The 9,974-nt window shown below is 34.4% G+C and overlaps 1 protein-coding gene across 1 annotated transcript in view; it reads left to right on the top strand.

Annotated features, from left to right (window-relative positions):
• LOC107665729 (5'-nucleotidase domain-containing protein 3-like) overlaps nucleotides 1–9,080 on the top strand; it is a 12,207-nt gene extending 3,127 nt beyond the window's left edge. The window contains exons 2-15 of the mRNA XM_016456737.1: nucleotides 1,041–1,225; nucleotides 1,367–1,441; nucleotides 1,523–1,578; nucleotides 2,389–2,479; nucleotides 2,668–2,805; nucleotides 3,333–3,393; nucleotides 4,116–4,218; nucleotides 4,395–4,496; nucleotides 4,709–4,790; nucleotides 4,881–4,967; nucleotides 5,325–5,465; nucleotides 5,838–5,902; nucleotides 6,899–7,090; nucleotides 8,703–9,080. Coding sequence (XP_016312223.1) covers nucleotides 1,041–1,225; nucleotides 1,367–1,441; nucleotides 1,523–1,578; nucleotides 2,389–2,479; nucleotides 2,668–2,805; nucleotides 3,333–3,393; nucleotides 4,116–4,218; nucleotides 4,395–4,496; nucleotides 4,709–4,790; nucleotides 4,881–4,967; nucleotides 5,325–5,465; nucleotides 5,838–5,902; nucleotides 6,899–7,090; nucleotides 8,703–8,778 — 1,454 coding nt within the window. The 3' untranslated portion in view covers nucleotides 8,779–9,080. The remainder of the gene's footprint in view (nucleotides 1–1,040; nucleotides 1,226–1,366; nucleotides 1,442–1,522; nucleotides 1,579–2,388; nucleotides 2,480–2,667; nucleotides 2,806–3,332; nucleotides 3,394–4,115; nucleotides 4,219–4,394; nucleotides 4,497–4,708; nucleotides 4,791–4,880; nucleotides 4,968–5,324; nucleotides 5,466–5,837; nucleotides 5,903–6,898; nucleotides 7,091–8,702) is intronic.
• The last annotated feature ends 894 nt before the right edge of the window (nucleotides 9,081–9,974 follow it).

Raw genomic sequence — 9,974 nt, 5'->3', positions numbered from 1 at the left:
CAATCAGAATTTAGCAGCCTCGTCTCTGATTGGCTGGAATTATGGCATATTGTAACGCTGGGTTGTGTTGAGCATGCGAGCTGTTGGCATTTAGAGAGCACTGAGGGCGGGCATCAGGTGAGCAAGCCAGTGAAACGTTGCACGCGCAAAAGAGAAGTTCTGCACACATCCAAAAACGTATTTTAAATGCAAAATTGATTTCCGTGCGCTCGAAAGACCTTTTTCTTTGCGAAACGAACATTTTCTCCACAAACTCAGATCGCGCGCGTGCAAAATGCACTTTTGTGCGCTCAAAATATGATCTTTCGCGCGCAGAATTGTGGCAGAAATGTAAGCCCATACCTGATCCACTGAACTGTACTAACCGCAAAACAATGGCATACACGGATAATGACTGATAAAACTGTTTTTACTAGCGGACAACTACAGTGAATACTTTAACATTCATTAAAGTTACTTACTTGATGTTGTGTCCTAAAATGCCTTGAAGACTCGAATGCAGCCGTTTGTGATTGTTAATTCGCGCCCGCGAGCATACGCGTGTGAAGTGCAGATGCAGCTGCGGGAGAGGTGCGTCTGACTCCGGGCTACTTTTACACTGTTGCCACGGGTTATAATGCAAGATAGCGGTTCTAAATTCACATTAAACCACAGCTTCATGGGTTTTTTGCTCTGATTTATTTTTGGTTTTGTGCTGGTATTGGTATATTTTGCATGCTAGTGATAGGAATCGATCCCTTTACGTGATTGGTTATTGGTTTGTGACGTAGCAAACCAAGGGCTGTTTCAAAGCATATCTCTGGATCAGCCTTTGGGAAACTACAGTTTTAAGGAGAAAATACACAGCAATGGTGTTGATTAATAAATTGGCACATGGTTTGTCTAAAAGCATATTAAAAACACCACATAGGCAAATAAACAACATAAAAAACCTTGATTTTCACTACAGGGGGACTTTAAAACTTAGCAAACATAATAAATATGTGAATTTAAAGGGTCAGTTATTTATTAACAACACTTATTTTTTATGTCCACGACAGATTTAATTCCTGTGATATCAAAGAACTTTGTGAACCCAGACACCATCTTTGCTAATAATCAGATGAGTCTGCAAGACATTGAGATCTATGGCTTTGACTATGATTACACACTGGCCTTCTACTCCAGTCACCTTCACACACTCATATTCAACATCGCCCGAGACATCCTCATCCACGAGCACAGGGTGAGTGACCCAAGACTTCATTTATGTATATATAATATTGTTACATTTTGTAAGAATTGCTAAGTGGCACAGAAATTACACACTTAGTTTCAGCAAATCAATGTTTTCTGAATCTCTTGCCTCTTTCTGTCCACATAACAGTATCCAGAGGGACTGAGGGAATATGATTATATACCGAATTTTGTGATTCGTGGTCTGCACTATGATGTTCAAAAGGTACGTGTCCAGTCCTGATCTACTGTAGATGAAAATTTTATAAGTAACCTGGCTAACCTGTCAATCTCATCTGGTTACTAGGCCTTACTGATGAAGATTGATGCCTTTCATTATATCCAGCTGGGTACAGTGTACAGGTAGAGTGCAACAAACATCTACTATGATGTTTTTACTATTTTTATACATTATTATTAAAGGGATAGTTCACCCGAAAATGAAAATTCTGTCATTAATTACTCACCCTCATGTCGTTCCAAACCCATAAGACCTTAATTTATCTTTAAAACACAAATTAAGATATTTTTGATGAAATCCGAGAGATTTCTGACCCTCCCATAGACAGCAATGCAACTACCACGTTCCCACACAGCATCTCCACGACATGGCGGCGGCAGCAACAATACTACAGCGAGAATCAAAGTTAAACCTTCTTTTTTTGCATATACATTTGGGTGGTGTTATGCAAATGTTCCCACACAGTGACGTAGACATGTGAGGTAAGATATTTTTTATGAAATCTGAGAGCTTTCTGACCCTCCCATAGACAGCAATGCAACTAACATTTTCAAGGCCCAGAAAGGTAGTAAAGAGATCATTAAAATAGTCCATGTGACATCAGTGGTCCAACCGTAATGTTATGAAGCTACGAGAATACTTTTTGTGTGCAAAAAGTAATTTGTAATTTGTGTTCTGAAGATGAACTAAGGCCTTACGGGTTTGGAACGACATGAGGGCGAGTAAATAATAACAGAATTTTAAAGGGGTCATATGACGTTGCTAAAAAAGAACATTACTTTAGGGCTCTTATCTATTCACGAACAGCTTGTAACACTCCGAAGAGAAAGGAAAACTTGAAATCGCATCATATGACCCTATTAATTTTTCAGGTGAACTATCCCTTTAATCTCAGGATAGGTTTGCTTATTGTCATTTGAATGTTTCTGTAGGGGTCTTAATCCTGTGCCAGAAAAGGAGGTCATTGCGATGTATGAAGGCTCCCATGTACCCCTCGAGATCATGAGTGACTTCTATGGCAAGGTCTGTAATCTTGGGCTCTTTTGCTTGTCAAGAGTTTTGTTTGATATCCTAAAAATGTGCTGACATTAGCGTAATTTTGTCGAAATTTAGCGGGGAAAACAGTAGCAATGTAGCAAGCACAGCTCACACAGAAGTACAGCAGTAAATATGACCTCCTTTAACATAGCTCTTTCAACCTCTCCATACAGAGCTCTCACGGTCACACCATGAAGCAGTTCATGGATATCTTCTCCCTGCCAGAAATGACGCTGCTGTCATGTGTTAGTGACTACTTCATGAAGCACAACATTGACTACGAGCCTGTTCATCTTTATAAAGACGTCAAGGTACAGTTGTTCCTCAAAACGTGTCATGTATCAGAGCAGGACTCACCTTACGAATCAGAAATCAAGATTTCCTTCACCGATATTAGTTTCTTAGGAAACTGAGTGAGTGCTGTCGTATATAGGGTAACGCAGATGTCAGAAAGCACAGGATCTCTTGAGCACACATTTTGGATAAATATGGCTCCTGAAGGTGCTATTTAAGTTCGTAGTGAGCAGCATGGAAAGGAACAGTCTAATTTTAGAGGAACCGTTTGGATGCACCATCTGTGCCACGTGCCTGGAGAAAAGCAGGCTTACAGATGGTCTAATGTCTTTTATTGGGTCTGAAGATCAGTGCAATTAATAAAAGACGCACACCATTGCTCTTACGTTCAGTCCTGGCCGTAATTATGAATTAACAAGTCTCAAAGGACATATGACTGTCCCCAGATGAAATGACTGAGAGTTTTCACAGGAGGTGTCTGGCAGTGCGTCAGGGCTCTGTGTGGCTTTGATATTCTGCATCTGGTCTGTTTCTCCATTCCCAGGAGGCCATAGGAGATGTCCACGTCAGAGGGATTATGTATCGAGCGGTAGAGGCTGATATTGGTAATTTTCTTTTTTTGTAAGAGTTCTTACTAAGAACTTGACCTGCATGAAGACCTAATTATAGCAATATGTCTGCTTGAGAGATCTGAACAAATCAAAGTTTAACATGACATAGTGACGGGAATTGCATAATAATGATAATAAATGTGTTGTAAAGTACTGTATAAAAATTATTAATATATTAATATGCAAATAATAATAATAGTATACTGTAATATACAATATAAAGTGTAATATTATATAGATATGCAGTAATTAAATAATATTTTTAATTGCATTTAAATTGAATCTAATTATATAATTATTATTATAATTATTGTGATTAATAAATAATAACTACTGTAACAAACCATATAAAATGTTATAATATAGATCTGCAGTTTGCTCTATAATAATAATAATAATTGCATTTATGCTTAATCTATTTTATTATTAATAATAAAGTATGATGTTATATTATTAATATATTACATCGTTTTAAATTGTAATAATAATAAATATGTACTCTGTAATATGTAGTATAAAATGTAACATTTATATACAATAAATGTAATGTAAAAAATAATATTTATATTTAATGTAGTTTATCATTAACTAGTACTATTATTATTATTATTATTTAATTTAATATGATGTATATGTGTGTACCCCTCACCCCCTCTTTTGTAATTATTGAATCACACAATTTCAATATTTTTGTCTTGTTTTTTTCCTTTCTGCAGAGAAGTATATCTGTTACGCTGAACAGACACATGCTGTTTTACGGAAGCTATCTGAGAACGGAAAGAAGATGTTTTTGATTACGAACAGCCCTTTTGATTTTGTGTAAGTGCAAACAAGATACTAAATTCAAAAGTCAAAATAAACATCAATGCACAGGAAAAATGCATATCACATGACATGAGAGACACCTTACTAAGAATTGATACAAAGCCATTCTGACTAACTGCTCGTATGAAATGCATGTTTCAAATAAAATGTCTTTTAATTCCTTTATTCAGAGATCGCGGCATGAACTACATAGTTGGTAAAGACTGGCGGGACCTGTTCGATGTTGTCATAGTGCAGGCCGACAAGCCAGGCTTTTTCAATGACAGGAGGAAGTAAGTTCCTAAAACCCAGAGAAAGCGCCAGCTAAACCTGGCAGCGCTGAAGCGCTCCTAAATCAATGCCATTCTGACATAATTACAGCCTCCCTCACAGATTCCTTTGTTTAAATCATGACAAATGACCTTTGAGGAGGTATTTAGGCATGCCAACCTTTTTTGAATCCAAAAAGTATGTGTATTTGTGTGTGTTTTTCCTGTTTCTGAAGACCATTCAGACGAGTTACTGATAAAGGCGTGTTGCTATGGGACAGAATTCACCACCTTGAGAAAGGGCAGATCTATAAACAGGTAATATTTCGTTCCCCGCTGTTCAGCTGCGAACTGTTTCTATTCAGTAAAGATTCCGGAATCTGATCTGTTCACTTTATCTGTTGCCAGGGAAACCTGTATGAGTTTTTGCGGCTTACAGGCTGGAGGGGATCAAAGGTTTTGTACTTCGGAGATCATATTTACAGCGACCTTGCCGTAAGGATCATATTCTGTCATTTTCTGCGTGTACACAACCCTACTGCTTTTTGTTTTGATAATGAGGTACACATTGATACTAGGTAACACAATCCATTTTTTATTACATTTAACTATGTCTTACCAATTCTTTTTATATTAGTATATTAGTTTAAGTTTATTTCTAATCAAAAGTTTTATTGCTTTATTCGTCGTTTTGGATTCTAGGACATGCAAAGTATTGGCAATAGTTCTGTCTTATTAATATCATGTGCATGTCAGAAAGTAAACATGTCTCAACACGCCCTGTACTGATATCAAAGACAATGAATAGATTATGCAAATGTTGATGTAATGAAAATGGCATGATGTGTGTAGGACTTGACCCTGAAACACGGTTGGAGAACAGGAGCTATCATTCCTGAGCTGCGTAAAGAGATCAAAATCATGAATACTGAGGAGTACGTCCACACCATGACCTGGCTGCAGGCCCTGACCGGACTGCTGGAGCATATGCAGGTCAGACCACCCGGGGGCGCTCTAAATAACAAAACGAACTTACCAAAATTCAGTACTATTTTGTACAACTATTTAAAATGTGCTATTATTTGAGCGTTAGTCCATAAAGGTAATCTAAATGTAAAAAAGCAGACATTAACATGCAAATATTCAGTATTGACCAATAAATTAAAATAAATCTCTAATATTGGCTGATAACTAATAAGCTACCAATATAACGTGGGTTTTTTTTTTTACTTGAATGATATCGCCCAACTGAAAAGAACTGCATTATATGTCATTTCCATTTCTATATTTTCATGTCCATATGTCCTTTCCACTTTGGCTAGTTTTGAGCTAGTTATGAAGCTGTATTTTTTCGTTATGTTGCAGGTGCATCGGGACTCTGCGTCACAAATGGTGATTCAGCAGTGGATCAATGAAAGGGAGGAGATGAGGTAATCCTTAATATGATCTATTATAATATTATCCTTAATATATATATTTTTTATTAAGGTAATTTTTTTTTTCTTTATAATTTTATTCTACAAACAGACCAGTACTATTTTAATTAAATTGAGATACTATTATATACTGTGTATATACTGTTTTTTTTTTTTACTTTTATTCAATTTTATTTCAATTTTAGAGTTTGTCTATATAGTATTTATAAATTTTTATTTCAGTTGTAGTTATAGTTATTTTACTATATCAAGTTAAACTAAATGAAAATAAGAAATGTTGCCCTAGCTGAAATAAAACAAGTTTAGATTTTTTAAAAAATATATTTTAGTTTATTTCTGTTAATGTTTATTTTATTTCAAGTAAAAGAAATGTTGATGGTATTAGTTTTAGTTAAAGGGATAGCTCAGTCAAAAATGAAAATTCTATCATTAATTACTCACCCTCATGTCGTTCCAAACCCGTAAGATCTTTGTTCAGCTTTGGAACACAAATTAAGATATTTTTGATGAAATCGGAGAGCTTTCTGACCCTGCATAGACACCAATGCAACTTACACATTCAAGAAACGTAGTAGGGGCATCAGTGAAATAGTCCATGTGACATCAGTGGTTCAACTATAATTTTATGAAGCTACGAGAATACTTTTTGTGCACAAAGAAAACAAAAAATACCGACTTTATTCAATGAGTAATTAATGACAGAATGTTCATTTTTGGGTGAACTATCCCTTTAACTACAATAACCTTGACAGACACACACATTTGGGTTCATTATAGAGAAACTTGACATTGAAAATCATTCAGAAATTATTTTTCTTCTAACCAATGTATACAGTAGACTACAGTGTATTGATGGCATAGAGAAAATGTTAGATGTAGATGAACCTAGGTGTTTTGAGTTGTTGTATTTTATTCGAATTGAGCTTGAAATGGCCAAAAATTGTCACGTTTTTTTGTATCCAATTATTAAAAACAATTGGTTTCCAACAGGTTACGGACCAAAGACATCTTCAACGCCCAGTTTGGTAGTCTTTTCCGCACATACCACAACCCGACCTACTTCACGCGCCGTCTCTCCCGCTTCGCAGACATCTACATGGCATCCCTCAGCTGTCTGCTGAACTACGACCTCCAGCACACCTTCTACCCCAGACGCACACCCCTGCAGCACGAGTCTCCCATCTGGCCCGAGCAGACCAGCATCCCCCTATGAAATGGTATATAGTGCTGGCAGCTATATTCATGTGTAAAGAAGAACCATTTAAAATGTGTGAATAATATTAATATTAAATATTTCTAATATTAATATAAAATGTTTAATACTAAATTTATTACATGTATTTTTAAGGGATCAATATTATATATTTTAAATATGGCATTAAATATGTGACTCCTATAGTAAATAGAACTATAAATACTATTTAAAAAATATAATTATGTAAATATGTAAAGACCCATTTAAAATGTGTGTGAAAAACAAATTTATTTAATACCATATTTAATAATTGTAACTGAAATTAAAAATATATTTATAATATTTATAAAAAATGTTTATTACTTAAGGTATTACATATCTATAATATTCATATAGTTTAAATGTAATACTTAAATGGCTTTTATTTAAATGCATGAGAAATCGTTTTCAGCAGTTTATTTTATAAATGTAATGTTAAAAAAAATCAAATGTTTAATGCTAAAAAATATATATTATAATATACAATTTAAATACAACATTTAAAAATGGGCTTTTATTAAGGCTATTATTTTAAATATATTAAAAAAAATGAATGTTATGTAATACTAAATTATACTAATATATAAATTTTTATTTCAGTTGTAGTTATAGTTATTTTACTATATCAAGTTAAACTAAATGAAAATAAGAAATGTTGCCCTAGCTGAAATAAAACAAGTTTAGATTTTTTTAAAAATATATTTTAGTTTATTTCTGTTAATGTTTATTTTATTTCAAGTAAAAGAAATGTTGATGGTATTAGTTTTAGTTAAAGGGATAGCTCAGTCAAAAATGAAAATTCTATCATTAATTACTCACCCTCATGTCGTTCCAAACCCGTAAGATCTTTGTTCAGCTTTGGAACACAAATTAAGATATTTTTGATGAAATCGGAGAGCTTTCTGACCCTGCATAGACACCAATGCAACTTACACATTCAAGAAACGTAGTAGGGGCATCAGTGAAATAGTCCATGTGACATCAGTGGTTCAACTATAATTTTATGAAGCTACGAGAATACTTTTTGTGCACAAAGAAAACAAAAAATACCGACTTTATTCAATGAGTAATTAATGACAGAATGTTCATTTTTGGGTGAACTATCCCTTTAACTACAATAACCTTGACAGACACACACATTTGGGTTCATTATAGAGAAACTTGACATTGAAAATCATTCAGAAATTATTTTTCTTCTAACCAATGTATACAGTAGACTACAGTGTATTGATGGCATAGAGAAAATGTTAGATGTAGATGAACCTAGGTGTTTTGAGTTGTTGTATTTTATTCGAATTGAGCTTGAAATGGCCAAAAATTGTCACGTTTTTTTGTATCCAATTATTAAAAACAATTGGTTTCCAACAGGTTACGGACCAAAGACATCTTCAACGCCCAGTTTGGTAGTCTTTTCCGCACATACCACAACCCGACCTACTTCACGCGCCGTCTCTCCCGCTTCGCAGACATCTACATGGCATCCCTCAGCTGTCTGCTGAACTACGACCTCCAGCACACCTTCTACCCCAGACGCACACCCCTGCAGCACGAGTCTCCCATCTGGCCCAAGCAGACCAGCACCGGAGCCATGAACATCCCCTTCCAGAGCCACAGCACAACCACTGGACCTGAGTAGAGAGGCCACACAAGACACTTGCTTTAAAATGTATGTTTTAAAGAACAGCTGCAGTTACATCACTTTAATCAGATTCAGCTCTAGTTTTAAAGACACATGTGGGTGAGTCACTTCATATAACTTCTGTGCTGTGGTACATGTAATCTTTGGATACCTTATTTTTGATACCATGTAAAACACTCTACATGGACGAGAGAGTACTTAAGGAACTTTGTGGTGTTTTAATGTGCCTCGTAGTGTATTAGAGATTTTATTTTTGTAGTTTGTAGCCTTTCTTTCATCACTGGCCTTCATAAATCTTATTGATAGAATACTTGACACTCAAGAAAGTGAATGTACATATGAAAGGGTTAAAAGTTGATTTTAAGCTGAACCTGGTTTCAAGAAGCTAATGAAGAACAACTTTTGTTAGAACCAAAAGGGAAACTCTCAGGAAGGCAGATGGACACTATATTCATTTTGAAATGATCATAAAAAAATCAGTGTTTAATGTTTTAAAAAGCCTTACATACTGTGTTTAGCAATGTATGATGATGATAATGTACAATTGGCTTCAAAAGTGTAAAACCACTAGTGATTTTTGTTGTCATATTAAGCAGACCAACTGTTTTCCAAATTGATTAGAAGCAGCGTTTTTTTTTTTCTTTTTATCTCTGAGCACCAAATCAGTATATTATGTGACATTGAAGACTGGAGTAGCTTGGCCATCACATGAATAAATTACATTTTACAATTTATTAAATTACAAATCAGTTGTTTTAAATATCTGAATAATACAGTATTTCATAATATTACTGTCTCACTGTATTTTTTATTAAATAAATGCAGCCTTTGGTGAACATTAGAGACTTACAGGAACATTAAAAAATCTTACCGACCTCAATCTTTTAAACTGCTGTTCTTTTTATTACAAATTATATACATTATAAAAATAGTGAAAAGTTGAACTGAAAAATATATGGGAATTTGACATCAAGTATTTTATTTGTTATTATTATTTCATGTTTTCAAAATTTTAAATTGGTGTAAATTTGATTTTGAATCTCAAATTTTCATTGTGGTTTCAGATTTTTGGTCCCTGCTGTATATTTTCATTGTGTAACTGTTTAGAAATCAACATTATAGCTGAACATATATATATATATATATATATATATATATATATATATATATGTGCTGTAAAAAGAGAGTGTGTG

This window comes from Sinocyclocheilus anshuiensis, unplaced genomic scaffold, assembly GCF_001515605.1.
Source record: "Sinocyclocheilus anshuiensis isolate Anshui unplaced genomic scaffold, SAMN03320099.WGS_v1.1 scaffold840, whole genome shotgun sequence".
NCBI classification, from domain to species: Eukaryota; Metazoa; Chordata; class Actinopteri; order Cypriniformes; family Cyprinidae; genus Sinocyclocheilus; species Sinocyclocheilus anshuiensis.
Note: the sequence above shows the minus strand (reverse complement) of the source record. Positions and strands in the feature narration are given on the sequence as shown.